The sequence below is a fragment of the Mustela lutreola genome, chromosome 18 (assembly GCF_030435805.1).
Source record: "Mustela lutreola isolate mMusLut2 chromosome 18, mMusLut2.pri, whole genome shotgun sequence".
In the NCBI taxonomy this organism is placed as follows: Eukaryota; Metazoa; Chordata; class Mammalia; order Carnivora; family Mustelidae; genus Mustela; species Mustela lutreola.
In genome coordinates, this window is record NC_081307.1 from 23925545 (window position 1) to 23944215 (window position 18671).

At 43.9% G+C, this 18671-nt stretch overlaps 1 protein-coding gene across 2 annotated transcripts in view; it reads right to left on the reverse strand.

Moving 5' to 3' along the window:
• The window catches only part of PRAG1 (PEAK1 related, kinase-activating pseudokinase 1), a 46955-nt gene that overhangs the window by 11407 nt on the left and 16877 nt on the right, over positions 1 to 18671 (reverse strand). For both annotated transcript variants that reach the window (XM_059156042.1, XM_059156041.1), the window contains one exon: positions 7251 to 7408. In XM_059156042.1, the coding sequence (XP_059012025.1) occupies positions 7251 to 7408 (158 nt within the window). The remainder of the gene's footprint in view (positions 1 to 7250; positions 7409 to 18671) is intronic.

Below are 18671 nucleotides of genomic sequence, written 5' to 3' on the forward strand. Positions count from 1 at the left end.
ATCCGGAAGGAGGACTGGGTATGAGGTGGAGAACGGTTCATTTTTCCTTGGTTCTTAGATGTTATGTGTCTGTCACCCAACAAAGCATGTACTAGTGGATGGCACTGCCTCTGAGTGACCCCCGACCACACACGTCCCCAGCAGGGCAGGGCTGCCGTCACCCAAACCTCATCCAGGGAAGGGAGGCTTACCCGAAATGTGCACCTCACCCATATAATTGGGGATTTTGTACACATATGGTGATTTTGAGGTTACAAAAAAAAAATTGCCTAATTCTATAACAGGCACAACCACCTTCTAACAAGAGGCATCCTTCTTAAGGTCTTTTCTTTTCTTTCTTTCCTTTCTTCTTTCTTTCTTTTCTCTTCCTCCCCCCTCCCTCTTCCTTTCTTTCTTCCTTCCTACCTTCCCTTCTTCCTTCCCTTCCCTTCCTTCCGGTTTCTGGAAGTTTTCCTCCAGCTTTGGAACCACAACGAGTGAGAAGCCCATCCTTCACTCTGAGAGCCCTGGGCACCCAGGTCCACATAACAGCTCAGCTGGTGGTATCCTGGGGCTACTCCGAAAGAGATGTCAACGTGAGGCCCTTCTCAATGAAACTGCAATTCCTCCACCATGAAACAAGCAGTACCTATTTGCTATGGGGCCAGAGGGCACCCCTAAAGACCCACTCTGATTCCACCAATTTCTTCAGTCTCTCACAGGGGACCCTCCTCATGAACGTGGCTGTAGGCAACATAGCAGCTACATTCTTACTGCAGCAGACCCTTGAGCAACACGGGGTCAGAATGAATGGGTCCACTTATATGTGTTTTCTTTTTTTTAACAAATACAGTGCTGTACTGTACATGTATTTTCTTTTCCTTATGATTTTCCTTTCTCCAGCTTCCTGTACTGTAAGAATGCAGTATATAACACCTACAACATACAACATACGTTTGAGTTGACTCTTCACGTTATCAGGCTTCTGGTCAACAGTAGGCTTATTACTAGTTAACATTTCTGGGGAGGCAGAAGTTATATGTGGATTTTTGACTGTGCGGGGGTTGGTGTTCTAACCCCTATGTTTTGCCAGGGTCCATCCACTGTATTTGCAACAGCTACCACACTCTGCGTTCAGGAGAGCCAGAAAAAAGAGGGGACAGATATGCCTTGATACCTAAAATAGATACAGAAATCACAGGCAAAACACTGGTTCAGGAAAATGTGACTAAAAAAAAAAAGGAAAAAAAAAAACCCAACCCTAAACTCCTGAAAAAACTTTGGCCAAAGCCCACATTCTCAGGACTCAGCTTCAACAGCAATGAGAAGAATTCAAATATATCCTGGTTTTATGCTGGTGCTAGATCACCCTGTTTCCAAATTCTGGCTTACAGTGAAGAGTGTAAAAAGAGGTGAAAATGGAAAATACTTTTCTGGGAAGTTTGCCTTCATCATAGTTACATCACCGGTAGGTTTTGAAATGACTTTTCATACTAATTGGGCCAAAGAGCTCCAAAAGTTCTTCTTCCCATTTCTAACTCTATGTATAAAGCCAGTAGCCAACTATAGAGTAGAACATGTCTGTATCTCTATAGGGTGCGCATTTCAGGGAAGAAAAAAGTGTTTCTGGTGGAAAAGTTACATATCACATACGGGACACCGGGAGGGATCCTAAAAAGACCAAGGGGAAGCAATACGAGTTTGGTGCCATTGTATTTAGAAAGCAGAGAAGAAATCAGGATTTTAGTGGTTGGGATAAACAGCTTAAAGCCAAGGCAGAAAGGGAGGCCAGAAGTTCAAACGTAGTACTGGGATGTTTTCTTTTATTATAGAGTCCTCTCTTCTTGCTGGGTTTTAATAGGTACCTTCATTGTTCTCTTCAGCCAAAATGAGAGGCAGGCTTAAGGAGGAAGTGATCAGTCCAGTTTTGAGCTGTGTGAATGAACCCGTCTGTCTTCCTCGGTGCACAGCTCTGCCTTCTGACAGCAGCTGCCCAGGACAACTGTGGAGGCCGAGCGCAGACTCAGGGCCAGGAGCACCCAAGCTCCAAATTCTTAGCTTTTGGGTCTGGCTATTCTCCAACTGCAGGTAAGGTGAAGCAAATGGAATTTTCTTTTATTTGAAAAACTTGGGAGTGTTCCATGGATTTTTTTTTTTTTTTAATGAGGATATGGACTGTTCAGCTGGAAATGGCTGTAGAGATGTACCTGTTCATTCAATGTTTCCTGAGCACCTACTAAATGCAAGGCACAGGGCAAAAAGCAGATGGATCAAACCTCTCCTACAGCCCATGGCCTCATTCAGAGAAAGCCATCTATGCGGGCCCCTTGCCCATGGCATGCAGAAATGGCACTCTTGATGGTTTCTACTAAAGCCTCTCTTCCTGGCCCTTGATACATGAAGTGGATGGCAGAGGGAATGGTCTAGCCTCACATGTAGCTTTTCCTCCAGGGAAAAACTGTGCAAACTCTTCGGTCCCATAATCAGAAAGACTCAACTCTAAATGTTAAAAAAAAAAAAAGCAGTCAAGTATCCCTTCAAAAAGAACGCTTGCTTTCTCAAGAAGGTAAACGTGGTCTGAAAATGGAAGCACGTTATTAACATTTTACAACTGGCAGGGAGATGTGGCATTGGTGAGGAGTCTCTCCAGAACACTTAATCATCCCAAGAAACAATCATGGAGACGTGAATGCAATTTACATGCAAAAGAGGAGGTCTCAGTTTGGAAACAGGCACATAGCAAACATTCCATGCCCACCGCCCCAGTGCGGCCCTGGACTCCTGGGCTCCCCATCTCCTGTGAGAACACAGTATCATTTAGGGGTCTTCTTCCAAATTAACAGTAAGATTAACAATTAGTTTGAAGCCCTTTCCCATGCTGTTGATGGAAGTGTAAATGGACATTTTACAAGAAAATTTGGAAATGTCTATTTAAAATGTGTCTGTTTTGACATACCGATTCCACTTCTTCTAAGAATTTATCTTACAGATATGCTCACCAAATTATCTTAAGGTGTGTCCCAGGATCTTACCGGAGACTGGTAATGAAGATCACCTAACCGTGCATTGTTTAAGAGAGGGGTTTAACCGCTTTGCACAATGACAAAATACGCAGCATTAACAAAAATGAGATTCTGATTCAAATGAGGTTCAAATCAGAGGTTCTGATTTGAAAGACTTCAAGATATATTAAGTGTAAGAATGTGTCCTATTGAGGTTTATGACATTTTAAATATGGATAAAAGGGGAGACTGCATGGCTCCGTCAGTTAAGTGTCTGCCTTCGGCTCAGCTCATGATCCCAGGGTCCTGGGATGCAGCCCCATATCCAGCTCTATGCTCGGCAGGCAGCCTGCTTCTCCCTCTGCCTCTGCCTGCCACTCCCCCTGCTTGTGCTCTCTCTGTGTGAATAAATAAAATCTTCTTAAAAATTTAAAAAAAAAAAAGTATGGATAGGAATTTCTGATAAGATATAGAAAAATATCCTCAAAATTTCAAAGGTGGGAGCTCATTTAGAGGTTATCTGATGACTCTGACTTTTCCTGTCATATCTTTCCCCATCAAGTGAATTGTTATTCAGAGACACGTACTGACTTTACTAAAGTGATAAAATATATTTTAAAATTCAGTTTAAAGGGAATAGTTTAAGCTAAGGTAAAGCTTCACTTTGGTGATATTGTAAGGGCTCAGGCCACAGACATTCTTAGAAATGACTATCTTTTCCTTTGGGATATCTTCTTCCTCCTTCACTAATCAATCTCCCAGAACAGATCCCATGACTCAGTGTGTCTCCACAGGGGTGGGGGAGGAGGTGGGTCTCATCCCTGTTAGAGCAAAACACCAAATGGAATCTATTAGACCAAACCCGCCAATTTAGGATCAAGCGCTCTGAGGGCCTGTTTGACAGTCAGAACACACTATTTTCAGCCAGGGAGTCTCTGAAAAAGGCCCTGAAAAAGGGCCGCCTTTTCTTCTTACGGAGTCTCAGGTAACAGCCCGAGTCGAGGAGCAAATAAATGCTCAGGGAAGGTCAGGTTGTCACTCCCAACTGATGTCTGATCTGTGTGGACTGACTGTCTCTCCTCTTGACAGATCCGCCCACCCCTTCCCGCCCACTTCCTGGCTTGATTCTTCATAGCATTCACTGCCATCCGACACACTGGCTGTTTTACTTTAGCCCTTTATCTTTCTCCTTGTCCATCTCTCCCCACTGGAATCGGAGAGAAGGAACTGGGCCTTTTTTGTCACTGCTCTACATTCAACATCTAAAATCGTATCCAGCACGAGGTCTGGATTCTACAAGTATCTATCAAGTCAATGACTGAACTAATGCATACATTTAAAAAATCCTCTTGGGGGGCAGGGTGTCTGGGTGGCTCAGTGGGTTCAATGGCTGCCTTCAGCTCAGGTCATGATCCCGGGGAACTGGGATCGAGCCCTGCGTTGGGCTCCCTGCTCAGCGGGGAGCGGGCTTGTCCCTTTCCCTCTGCCCCCTGACCCTGCTCGTGTGTGCTCTCTCTTTTCAATAAATAAGTAAAATCTTAAAAAACAAAACAAAACAAAACAAAACAAAACCCCTTGGCATAACTAATGAGGAAAAGAAGCGGACTACCGTGAGGATATTTCATTAACCTGGCTATATTTCTGGTCTGCTAGCTATAAAAACACGAACACTGACCTTCATGTGAATTCACACCTAAATTCACTGTGTGGCCAGACCTCTTACCTGTTGCTGGTGCCAACAGCTTCGGTTCCACAGAGCACTTTCTAATCTGCCGGACTGTGGGAACCTGGCGTCAGGGATGTGTGTTAAACTGTGGCACTGAATTTTAACGTTACCCTAAATCGAAGAGGAAAATGATCTCCATGGGGCATTAGGTTCACCTATTTGAAAGGAACCATTTACAGCATGAGAGTCTTCTGATGACCATTTGTGGTGATCATTTAGCTGACCTCTGTGCCTCCCGGCTATTCCCCACAGGTCACCTCTCGGCGGCGTGCATGGATCTGTCCTGACACGTGCGGTCTGTCCCTCCAAGCCAAGCACCAACCAAACTGCTTTCATGGATTTTTTTCCTTCCACTGAGTAGACTCACTGTTCAGCTGACTTGCACATCATGGACAGATGGGATAACAGATGTGCTCTGAGGGGTGTGACATGGGGTACAAGCCTGAAGAAGTGACGTGAACAGTGACATAAAGATGACACTTTGTAAAGCTAAAATTTAGACACATCAGTTTTTAAAATTCAACAAAGTAATATATTCCAATTATGTTTGTTTTTCTTATAAAATTTTTTAGAAAGATTTCTTTATTTGAGAAAGAGGGAGAGTACGCTAATGCATGGGAGAAGTGGGGGAGGGGAAGACGGAAGGGGAAAAGAGAGAACCTCAAGCAGACTCCCCGCTGAGCGCAGGGCCCAATGCGGGGCTCCGTCTCATGACCCTGAAGTCAGGACCTGAGCTGAAACCAAGAGTTGGACACTTAACCGGCTGCGCCACCCAGGTGCACCCCCCATTTTAAATGAAATTTAAAACTTTTTTTTTTTTTGTCACAAAACCCAAATAGTAGAAAACTAACTTTAACCACTAACCCTGACAAGCTTCCAAGAAATTTACACAAACTATTATGATACACTCTGGAGTGACCTTGTCCTCAGCTCACTCAGGTCCGTCTTTACTGCAGATACAAAAAGTCTGGAAAATGTGTCTTTTTTCACTAGTGAATTCTTACTGACAAAACAAATAGTCTAATGATATCTTTTGATTTAATATTAAAGAAGACATTACATTCTGGTCTCCAGGAACTTGAGCTTGAACTAACTCTATCTCCCTTCAGATCCACTCTCTCAGCTTCAGGGCTAGATACAGTCACAAAAGGTATGATGGGTAAATAGTTCAATATTCTTTCTATGAGGTAAAAGCGAGTAAGGATTCATGGGATTGAAAGGTAACTGTTTAGGAATAGACCGGAAGCAAGCCACCTTGATTAACGATGAGAAGCAGACTGAAGGCTTCTTCACTTTTCATGACCAGTGTGGTTCTAGACGGTCTCTAGACTGATGTTTAATAGCTATGACAAAGGGAGAGTGGGGAAAGGAAGCATGGTCTAGGGTGTAGAGCCATAAGCAGGTGCCATAAGCAGGAGAAAGCATAAGCGTTCATAAGCAGAATAAAATCTTTCATTCTAAGGGCCCAAATTCTAGTAACAAGGCATACACTTTTTGTTGATCTAGGAATGCCCATTTTGAAGTCCATTCCCATTGAATAACTGGCACATGATAAAGCCAGAACCATGAAAAGGGGAAAATCTGCAGAGTAAAAAAGCCCTCTTTCGCCACATCCTACCCCAATCCAAACTAAGCGATTTGCCGTTTTAAAGTCTGAGCTATCAGAAGTTTCCCAGAAGAACACACCACAGACTGACACAACATATGCTCTAGACTTTGCAGTACTCATCTTTCCAATAGAAATATGTTGGTGACTGCGACTTTACGATGGAAGTCTTGACTCCAAAATTGCCTACTGGGAAGAAATATTTCCACTGGAGTGAGAGAGGTCATGTTAGCACATGTCGAAAACTAACATGCTAAAGCGAGTTTAAGAGAAAAGCAGAAGAAACACACAGATGCACACACACATGCAAAGAATGTTGAAACGGTGAGAGGTGTTAACACTACCCATTACGACTACAGAAACACAAGAGTTCCTTCTCAGGAATGTGCCCAATCAGGACATACCCACATAGTACACCTTAGAGCTTTCTCCACGGAGTGGGATGGCTGGTAGTCTCATGAAGCCTCCATGCTTTAATTCAACAAACATATACGTAAGCACCTGCCGTTTCCAAGTGAGTGTGTGCACGTGTGCATGGGGGTGTGCCCTCATGCACATGAAGGAGTGAAGAAGATAGCGGAGAGGGAGAGAGAGAAACGTGGAGGGTAAAAGCTTGTGGTTGGTGGTACTAATCCCCCAAGAACACATCCCGAGGACAGAAATGGAAGACAGACCTATACATAGATAGCTCATCACCCCAGGAGCCAGTGGACGCACTGTGTGTCCGTAGAAAAAGCAGGGCAGCATGAGGTGCCTCGTCACGTATCCAAAAGGGAATTAATGGCAACTGCCCCTCTCGGTGGAGTCTACCTCAGGGTCAAAGTAGGACCAAGATGGTAGGTCTAGCTCAGCCATTCCAAATCCTAGCAGTGAGACCATGGCTGGCCTTCCAGACTTGGGAGAATCTAAGCCTCTTCGTCAAGGTCAAGTCTGTTACCTCCATCACTGCAGGTCCTGGAGTCTGAGGCCAGGCTGTCCGTGGAGCCCGTGTTGAAGCTGACGTGGACGCCCCTGCAGGGAGGACTGAGGCTCTCTGCAGAGCCCTGGCTTACTTTTTCCAAATCAGAGCTGCTCTTGTTCATTTTTAAAAGGTGCCTGGAAAATGCAAGAACAAACAAGAAAAGTGATTAATTTGGGTTCAGTTCAAAAGCCAGGCAATGGGTCATGAACCTACTATGCTCTGGAAACCTGAAGCACCAGCTAAGTTTTGAAAAAAAGATGATCCTGGGAAGAGAGAACGGGCACACTTTTGAAACCTTATGCACGTGAATGGTAGGAGATTTGTCAAGTACGGTTAGGACGGGTGAGTCTATGAAATTTTGACAAATCCAAAATCATGATTTAGGAGGAACCGCCTTCATATTCTAACCCTGTTGGCCAAAACATATGTCCCCTATTGTAGACTGTACAACATCTCTATGAAGAAAAACACGAACGTTATCATACGAGTCGATTACAGAGATATACGGAGATTGGGTAGCTTCTGCAGGATCACAGGGCAAATGAATTGCAAATTAGGCCTAAAAAGGTGGGATTTCCTCTTGTCTGGTACTCTCTTAACAGAGTTTCAAAGGGTCTAGGTTATTCCTTGGAATTAACGAAAACTTTCTATCAATTTAACCAGACTGCTAGTACAATGCTCAGAAATATGTTAACATAACCCTTCTTCCTGAAGCATAGAATCTGCCCTTAGGCTTTCTATGAAATCTTTTGTTGCATCTCTAAGACACCATTACCAACATATCATGACCGGAATACCAAGTTCAAGAGATAAATAACTTGCCTTGGAGAAAACACTGCCTGTTATCAGGTAAAGCAGTTAGCTTATTGATTTCTCCTTCCCTTTTCCCAAGGACTACATGAATATTCAATCTGACCTGACATTTTTGCCACCAAGTGAGGCAGACCACAATCAATCTAGCTCTCTCCCTGTTGGTGGTAACCCAGATTTGTCCAAACTGGTATTTCCTGATGACAGTCCTGTTCCCACTACAGCAGATCTATATCTCAATATCGGCTGTAGGAAATATACAATGCAGTATTGATCTGGCATCAGAGCTGCCTTATTTAATGCACATGACCTTACAGTCAAGAATGTATCGACTGTTCTTTGTGTTCAACATTGCCAGACCCTCTATTGGTCTTTGCGGTCGTGGGGATGCTGTACTGATCACCAGAAAAGTTTAGAGAAAGTTTGTTAGCTCCCATGAAAATACTCTTCAGGGACACGTCCTTCTCCTCACCCCCAATTCTTAGAACCCACATTGAGAAATAGCTTACAGCTGTCAAGTGTAAGCTGTGACAGTGATGGCCAGGTCACGACCAATAGTATGCCTTACATTTTAATGTCACTGTAGGGCTCTAGGAAATATCAGATCCTCAGGAAGTGCTCTGGCAGTAGATTATTTTACCCTCTGGCAAAATAAAATCATGGAAAGTTTTGTAAAATATTTTTATTCTCATCTGATCTATCAATCATGGCTTTTGCAGATAAAGCCTAGGTATGCAGCTGTGAGTAATGACAACTCCTGGGTCTAGGACAGAAGTCAGCTCTGTGGCAATGCAATGACCCAGCCCCTCCAAAGTGGCCTTTGGAGTCTCTTGCTCCTCAGGCCCAGAAAATTGCCAAGGGAGAAATTCCAGCACCAGAGCTGCTGAGCTGGCAAAGCTCCCCAGTCCATAAACCTAGAAAAACACTGAATGGAATGTATACAAACAGATAAAACTAAAAAAATATGTAAATGTGTGTCTGTGAAGACACACATACATACACACACACACACACACCCCTTGGATAGATGTCCTTGAGAAATGTTATTCAAATCACTAGTAGTGAATGTGCAGCCCAGTCAATTTAGTGAGTCATGGCAATTTACCAGCAGTTTAACAAAATAGGCTCCTATGGGACCAGAAAACACGAAAATATTTCAGTAAGGATTTTTGAAACATTGTTTTGTGAAACTTTCGTTTCAGGTGTGTGCCTACTGGGTCATGATAGCCAACACATTTCTTATTGTGGGTCATTGTTAAAAAATGGCTAAAGATCACTGCTTTAGAATAGGGGTCAACAAGCATTTCCTTAAAAGGCCAGATGGGTGATATTTTAGGATTATGGATCATATGGTCTCTGTTACAACTACTCAACTCTGCTATGGCAACAGGAAAGCAATCATCAACTCTATGTAAATGAATGGACATGTTTTCCAATAAAACTTTATTTACAAACACAGATTACCATACTGTAGATGGTAATTACTGGCCCTGATCTAGACCAGCCTTGTCCAAAAAAATTACAGTGCAAATCATATATATAATCTTAAACTTTTTAGTAGCCAAATAACAGGTGAAATTATTTTAATAATATCTTTTATTTAAACAAAATATATAAAAATACTGTCAACTTAATAGGTAATGAGTATAAAAATCATTAATGAGATATTTTACTTTTTTTTTCATTCTAAATCTTCAAATTCTGGTGTGTATTTTATACACACAGCACAATGCAATTTAGAGTAGCTGCATTTTAAGCTACTGACTATTGTACCAATCAGTGCAGATCTAAAGAAAATCTCATACATGGACAGGTTCTTCATGGTGTTACTAAGAGTAAAAATAATCATAAACAGTCCAGTGTCCATCAATAAAATAATGGATACATTGTGGTATAATCTTATAATGGAAAATGACATATAACTAAAAAACAAATGAACTTGACTTAATGTACTAATACTGAAATGATTCTTAAATGTTGAATGTTAAAAGCAGCTTGGGGAAAATCAAAATTGCAATGAGATAATGACCTCACACCAGTCTGAATAGCTAGTATGAAAAACGTAAGAAATAACAAGTGTTGGCGAGGATGTGGAGAAAAGGGAACCTCGTGCATTGTTGGTGGGAATGCCAACTGGTACAGCCTCTGTGGAAAACAGTGCGGAGGTTCCTCAAAATATTAAAAATAGAAATAACATATGACCCAGTAATTTTACATCTGGGTATTTACCTGAAAAAAAAAAAAAAAAAAAAAAAAGAAAACCCACTAATTTGAAAAGACCGAGGCACCCCTATGTTTACTGTAGTGTAATTTACAACAACCAAGATACGGAAGCAACCAAAGTGTCCACTGCTGGATGAACAGATAAAGAAGAAGTCATAGGTATATACAATGATATCACTCTGTCATAAAAAAGAACGCTCACCATTTCTAACAACCTGGATGCATCTAGAAGGCATCAGACTAAGTGAAATCAGTCAGAGAAAGACAAAAATACCCTAGGAGCCCACATACATGTGGGATCTAAAAAACAAAATGAGCAAATGAACAAAAAAACAGAAAAAGAGACTCATAAAAACAAAGAACAAACTAGTGGTGGCCAGAGGGGAAGAAAGGGGGGAACGGTTGAAATAAGGGAATGGGATTAAGAGGTACAAACTTCCAGTTATAAAATAAGTAAGTCACAAGGATGAAAAGTATAGCACAGGGATTATAGTCAATCATATTATAGTAACTTCACAGGGTAACAGATGGTAACTAGGCATCGTGGTGAGCATTTCATTACGTATGGAATTGTTGCATCACTATGTATACCCGAAACTAATATGATATTGTATGCCAACTATATAGTTCAATTAAAAAAAGAAAGTAATTTGCAACAGGTCTCAAGTACAGTGGGATGCCATTTTAATATATTTTTAAAAATACATAATGATGCTGCAATTTTTTTGTTTATCCTATATATGCAGTCAAATGGAAATAATACTCACCACCTTCAAGTTAGTGAACACTCTGGGTAACAGTGGGAAATGGAAGCAGAAACTAGATATGAAGTCCTTTTCCCCTGAACCTGTAACGTTTTCGTTTTCAAAATCTAAAATGACTAATAACACTTGAAAAATCTTTGGAGGACACATGACAGCTAAGTTATTCTTTGAACTTCCCTGTATGCTTAACATATTTGATAAATGGAGAATGAACATTTCTAGGAGGACAGAAAGTCAGGAGGGCCTGTATGAACCTATGGGTGGCTGTTCTCGTTGACCTGATGCTGAGCCCCAGAAAGGCGACGGACAGAGAGGAGGACCCAACAGGGTTCCCACCAGGCCCCATGGTGGGACGGGCAGATTCAGAGAAGGTTAGTAATACCACAGAAGAGCGTTATAGATGGAAAACGTTATTTTTCGGACCTAAGCAACTCTTCTGAGACTTCAAAAATCAGTTCTTCTGCGTCTAGTCACTAGCAGGGAGAAGTCACAGTTTTGAACTCATCACGTGGATGCAGACAAAGTTATTCTCGGGGTTGCAGGATAAATTTTCGGCAGCATGTGTGTACATGTAGGGACATGGGGAGCCTCAAAATTAGACTTGGGAAATCTCAGTACCTACGCACAGGGGGAATTTTCATGTTTTCATGGCTTCTGGGAAGACGACCATTTCTCTACTAAAAAGACTTGAGCAGCCCAGGCTCCCGCTGGGTAACAAAAGCCCAGTAGGCATCTGGAATGCTCCGGTGTAAACGGGGAAGCAAGGGGTAACCCTTTCTCATCATAGTGAGATCTTGGGAGCGATGACTCTTTTATATGAATTGCATCAAAAACCTTCTTTCTTGGAATCCCGTGGAATCTGTGCTCTTAACGCGTTGCCATTTTAAGTAGGGAATGAGCCAAACTAGCTCAGATTTCAGAGTGAAAGGGGAAGCTGACCGTCAGAGCACACACCTACAATCCAGCTGCTTTTGTGTGCTCCATCGGTGTAAGCAAGACATTGCTTAAGAATCCCAGGGAAAGGCTCACTATTCCAAGGGTGACTTCTCTGAGCACCATTGGGTTGTTCTGTTGGACCTAAGGCCACAGCCAAGACTCTACCAGTTGTTTCTAAAGGCGCTTTCCCCTCATTAACAATAATTTGATCTGCTCTTCATAAAACTGGTGCCAACCATCTAGAATTTGCAATCTGATGTCATGTCATTTAAGGAAGTGGCTTCAACCGGCCGAAACCACAGACTTCGGTCTTTCCTCTCTGGGTGGTGAATAACATTCTTATCAGCGGCAGGGAGAGCACGGCCTGCACAGATGTCTTTGCTCCCGCAGGGTGATAAACGACTTGTTCTTACTCAGACTTCCTTCCCTGCCTCCTGTCGATGAGCTAGAGTCACAGGAGAGGAGGATGAAATACACAGCTTGCGCCCTGTGTCCTTAGAGACTGAGCCCTGCAGCTGCCGCCCGGTGTTTTCAGAATGGCTTTTCCCCCCATTGTCCTTCAAGAAAGAAGCCCTGCCAGTGTTTTCTCCGAACTGTATTGGTAGAAAGCTGGGGGAAAAAAAAAAATAATCCAGGCACAAGAGCCATCTGCCGGACTTCCTCATTCATAGGAACAAGACTCATCTAAAAATACCCACCAAGCTTCCAGAATGTTCAAAATTCTTAGCGGATTCCCAGCCCCAGCTTGCGGCGGGGACCGCGGCTCAAGCTTAGCACATCCACCAGGCTCTCATCGGACATCACGGTTTGTAAAGTGTGACGGAGGCCAAGTGTCCTTCTCACTGTCCTGAACTGGAGTTGAGAAGTTTTTGCCTCCGGAGCAGAAGCTTATGAAACCCCAAAGGATGCTAGAGCGTGATTTCAGACCCAGGACTCCAGACCCAGGTGCACCTGCACACCAAGCCTTTGGGCTGGTCGAATTCACTGCTAAGTTTGGTGATGACTTGGAGAAACCCTCTGAACTAGATCTGAAAGCACACACGGGTTAGAAGACGCTACATCCATTTTTTAAAATTACCCAGAAGAAGTGAAAACAGGCTAGTTTCAGATGCAAATAAGTCGTGCCTAAATCAAAGAAGGAGAACCTCTTACCATCCTAAACTCTGGCGCGTCGCGTCATCCTCATTGGCAAGGCCCCCCAGAGCCCAGGGACGGGCTGGGCCAGGGGCTACAGGGTCCCATGGAGCAGCCCCGAAGAGGAGGGCCAGCTTCGGTGGCAGTGCCGGGAGTGTGTGGTCAGCCGGCTGGGAACTCACGGCTCAGAGCTCTCCTTTCCCCTTAGTTCCTCTCTGACTTTTCTATAAAATGCACTTCCTGCAAAAGCACAGGAAAACAGGGACGGCTCTGCCTCTGACCTGCGGCTCTCAATCTCCAATTGTCTTGTTGGGCTCCAATGTTAGCGGCAATTCAAATATGCTCTGAAACACAGTCAGCCTCACCCCACTCACTCTCTACTATGTAGCCACATCCTAAGGTCAAGATCATTAAATGATTCAAGCTGAGCTTGCTCGGTGAATAAAAGCACCTCGTTTTTGTTTTTGTTTTTGTTTTTACTTATCCTATGCCTCTATTAGCTGCAGCACGTCCCCTGTCCTGTCTGTCCTGAATAGCATTCCCAGGTCTTTCAAGACATAAACTTTGACTGTCTATTCTGTGCTGAGCACTGTGTTAAATACTGCGGTTACAACAGTGAGTAGAGACGATGCCATCCTTGCTTCAACAGACCTATGACCTGGGAGATAAATACTTATCCAGCTCCCCTAAAAAAGTATATAGAGGGTTCAGTCTATACCTTCAGAATACATTTGCAGTCTTGGGAGTTGAGCATCCTGACTCCAAATCTCTCTAAAACACTGCTCTCATAATGACGGCTGAGGCTGATGAGCTCTATACAGAGCTCTTGTTAAGTATGCTTAACCTCGGCCATCATATTGGATCTTGGGTGCTCTGTGGTGACTGAAATACATACCCCAGATATTCTTCACTAATCTCAATTTAAAACATTTTCCCCCACTGTTTATATATTGGAATATATAGCTAGACTTCTTGTTTGGGGAAAAAAAATGATTACCATCTTGTTTATATACTACTACTTCTCCTCCTTAATCCTTTGCTCCAACTGGCCTAATCTTTCATCGTCCCCAAAGCACTCTGCATTACTGTCCCCTGCCTATCTTAGCTCTGAAGAAACATCTGTCTCTTTCTTTCAAAGCTTTATACCCTCAAACCCAGGGTCCATATCACTTACCTACAAATCCCTCCCAAATCCCTGCAGTCTTTTCTGACTGGCCCGTCTCCTCTGGAAAGCACACCGAGCTGAGTCTGATTCACATCACTGGGCATTAGGTTATAATTCTGGTTAGATTATTCTAATTGTTTCATGTGAGACAGGCTTATTACCACGCCCAAATTATAAATTGTTCGAGGAGCTGTGTCCTACTCAGAATATACTGGAACACACAGTAATTACTAAATACTTCTTGACTAAGTTTATCTGCTTCTGTTTCAATAACTTGGTGGCATCTGGGAACATAAATGTTTCCTTTTGGTAAAGAATTACATTTGCCCAGCAAATCTTGCAAAAGGCAGGAACACGGAGCAAACACCCCCAATAAGACTGGATTCAACAGCTGAACCTTTCTCATATTTACAAAATACAACAGTCCCCAAATATCCTGAACTTCTACAAATCTTCTAGTTAAAAAAATTATTTTTTCTAAGAAAAAAAAATTCTTTTCAGGAGATGGGTTGAAAAGGCAGGTAACTACGCCAAAAGGTTTTTATTGTTTTTATTTTTGGCTCTCTTTGATGAAAATGCTAGGGGAGTTATATTCCAAGTATCTCAGTGTCACAGGAAAGGGTTAATAAAGTCCAGTGTACTCGGGGGGCATGCTTCCCCCCTGATTTATTAGCATGTATAAAGATATGAAATCAGTTTCATTTTTGGTCAGAAGACCTCAATGTTCCCCACAATGCAAATTAATAAATTTGCATTTGCAGTTAATGCACTAGTGACTTCGATAGCTCTACAAGCTGAAAAACCCTTTGGTTCAACCTGATGATGAATGCAGTTTGCATTCAATGCAAACCACTTAAAAACAGGAATAAACCCATACTTATTTTTAAAGATAGGGATGTGCACATGTACACATTTAGGTCAGTCTTTAGTTTTAGGGAAGGATAAAAATGCTTGAATTGGTCAAATGGAAATTTGAAGGCGTTTGCCCTGATGATATACAGATCTACTTTGGCAATGAAAGATATGTAGGTTTTTAAAAGATCACCTTTCAGGTCCTCCGTGGCCCCAGGCGGCCATGTTCTTTTGTGTACTTTCCTAGAGAAGGTCCGGGTAGCCTGATGCTGAAGAAGGCAAGCAGAGGTTTGGCGTTACCTGGCCTAGGGAGCTTTGAGCTAAGGCTGAGGACAGGCCAGGAGCTGTCGGGGAGCAGGTAAGAGAGACCCCACCCCCAGTGCACCACCTGTTATCTCCAATAGAGGTAAAGAGGCCCCGAGTCCTGGCCTGGCAAGTCAAGGAGGATGATCTTACAGGTGTTCACACGCGGGCAGAGAGGAAGAGAAGATGAAAAGGAGACGAGGAACAAATGGACGACCAAGCAGCTGCAATCCAGAGGGTTACCCTGACGGCTGGGCCGCCTATGGGCGAGCACCATGTGGGAACACCTGCGGGAGCCTTTGGGAGGAACAGCGTGCAAGCATTTGCGGAACTTTCCAGAAGGATTTCAGAGTCATCTAGGAAGGGTTCTTATGGAGAGGTTATGTGAACCCCAGGGGGCTTTGCTGCCTGGCTTGGATCCTGGCTCCACGGCTTACTGGCTGGGCACCTCAGCTCTCCGTGCTTCAGCTGCCCGTCCAGCCCGTTTCTCCTAATGGGGTAACAATCATACTTATCTCACCGACTGTTAGGCAAGAGGCAATGAGTTAATATTTGCTACGTGCCAAAAACAGTACCAGGTGCACAGAAAGATGGATGGTTGGATGGAGACAGACAGACAGAGGGAGGACTTCAGCAGCCTCTAGTAAACTGAGTAATTCTCTCCCTGGATAGAAGCAGAAAAGGGCACACGGGTCACAGATTTCACTCTGAAATCTCTACTTTTATTATGGTCCTTGAAGAGACTCAAAGGGGGCACTTGGATGGTTCAGTTGGTTGGGTGTCTGATTTCGGCTCAGATCATGATCTTGGGGTCCTGGGAGGGAGCCCCAGGCCTTGGGCTTTGTGCTCAGTGGGGAATCTGCTTCTCCTTCCCTCTCTCTGTACGCTCCTCCCCCCACTTGTGTGCTCTCCCCCCCCCCCCACACACACACACTCTCTCTCTCTCTTTAATTAATAAATAAAATCTTTTAAAAAAGAGAGAGAAAGAGATCAAAGAAGAAAATTCATCAGGATGATGCTTTGAAGATAGGCATTATTCTAAAGTAATGAAGAAGAACCAATCTGTCCATCAACCAGACCTCAGTATGAATCTATGATTCCAGATGTCACTAAATTGTAGTCTGGCCCCAGGCTCAGGGCTAAGGTACTGCACAGATGACCAGGTTGCTTAGCTCCATTACACACAAATTAAGAAACAGACGAACCTCTTTTCTGGTATTAGCCTGTCTCTCCTCTGCAAAAAAGAACCTCACATGGTTCCTTCCCTGTTCACACCACCTCTCCACCCTCTCACCAGGACTCTGGTGACTGAGTAAACCAAAGCAGCAGCAAATTCTTACTCATCAACTTGGGAATTACTGCTCTTCCACTCCTAACCTATCTCTTTTGGAACCCATCCACCAATACAATCTGTGGCTGACCAGAAATCTTTCTGTTTCTAGACTACTGGTTTTGGCAACAACGCTTTCAGAATTATCTTTCCCTCTTTCTCTTGATTCAGCAAATGCTCCAAGTCCACTCTGTTGACCCAATTTCTGAGCCCAACTATTGGCTTAAGAAATCCATGTGTATTTACGTTAGACTTTGTTCTTATCCTCCTGGCTTGGGAGAGTGAGGCTATTTGTAACAAAGCCACTAGATGATCTTTTCCACTCCCTACTCTGGCCCAGTGTGTTGCCCAAAAAGGATGAGGTTTCTTTCCCACTCCCGGGTCACCTCTTCAGCCCTCTGTTAGCTGCGCTCTCCCCCCACCCCCCATCTCCCACAGCCCTGGCTGAAACCTCCGGGTTTCAGGAGGGAGGGTTCCCTACACCACAAATTCTCACCAGCTGGCTGTCCTACCATTGAACTCAGTGCTGACACTAACCATCCAGAGACAGCATCAGATTCTACAGGTTAAGGGCTCAGTCCCCACTAAACTGCCCTCTGTGGCAGATGACAATCCCAGGTCCACGTCATCACCTGTGCTCTGACCGACCAGCTACAGATCGGAGGTTCCAATGATCTCTTCCCTGGGTCCGATTCATTTGCTCGAGCAGCTCAAGGAACTCACAGAAGCACTTCACTAACAGACTATAACCCAGGAGCAGCCAGATGGAAGCCACGCACAGGGCAAGGTGTGGGGAAAGGGCTCGGAACCACCCATGACCTCAGCAGGTCCACACCACTCCACCCGCATCTCCGAGGGTTCACAAACCTCATAGCTCTCCAAACGCCATTCTTTGGTGGTTTTATGGACGCTTCGTTCCAGAGGCACAGCTGATTAAAGCATTGGCCACAGAAGAAGGATTCAACCTCCAGCCCCTCACTGCTCCCCAGAGGCTGGGGGGTGGGGCTGAAAGTTCCAACCCTCAAATCGCAGGGCTGATTTCCTGGCAACCAGCCCCCATACTTAGGCGGGTTCAAAAGTCACCTCATTAACATAATAAAACACACCTTTATGGCTCCTAGGAAATTCATCACCTAGCAAACTCCAGGGGTTTTAGGAGCTCTGTGCCAGAAACAGGGAATGGAGACCAAAAGTTTATTTCTTACAAATCACAATATTGCACCAGGTAAGTTCAAACACTTTCCATCTTCACTCCTGCACCAGGCAGCCCACTGCTTCTCTAGGAAAGTGCATAACCAAGAAGCTGGGGACCTCAATTAATATATGCTTCCTGCCTTCATCGAGCTCTTGGGGCTCCCTGGCAATCCTTGCACTTGACCTCTCACGCAACAAAGCAACTATTTCAAACATTCAACAGGTTTCTTGATAATCTTAGTTGCCTTCCTTCTTTCTTTCTTTTTTTTTTTTTAAGATTTTATTTATTTATTTGATAGAGAGAGATCACAAGTAGGCAGAGAGGCAGGCAGAGAGAGAGAGAGGGAAACAGGCTCCCTGCTGAGCAGAGAGCCCGATGCGGGACTCGATCCCAGGACCCTGAGATCATGACCTGAGCCGATGCGGGACTCGATCCCAGGACCCTGAGATCATGACCTGAGCCGAAGGCAATGGCTTAACCCACTGAGCCACCCAGGCGCCCGCCTTCCTTATTTCTTGCAAGTAAATCCTCGTTCTCCATGATTCAGTCCTTCTTTATGTTCTTACTCACTTCCAGGGCAGAAGGTGAGATCTGGATTATGCTATACACCTTTACACACCTTGTTACACCTTTTACACACCATACACCTTGTTTTGGCTTTTCCCTTCCTCCCCATCTCTACTTC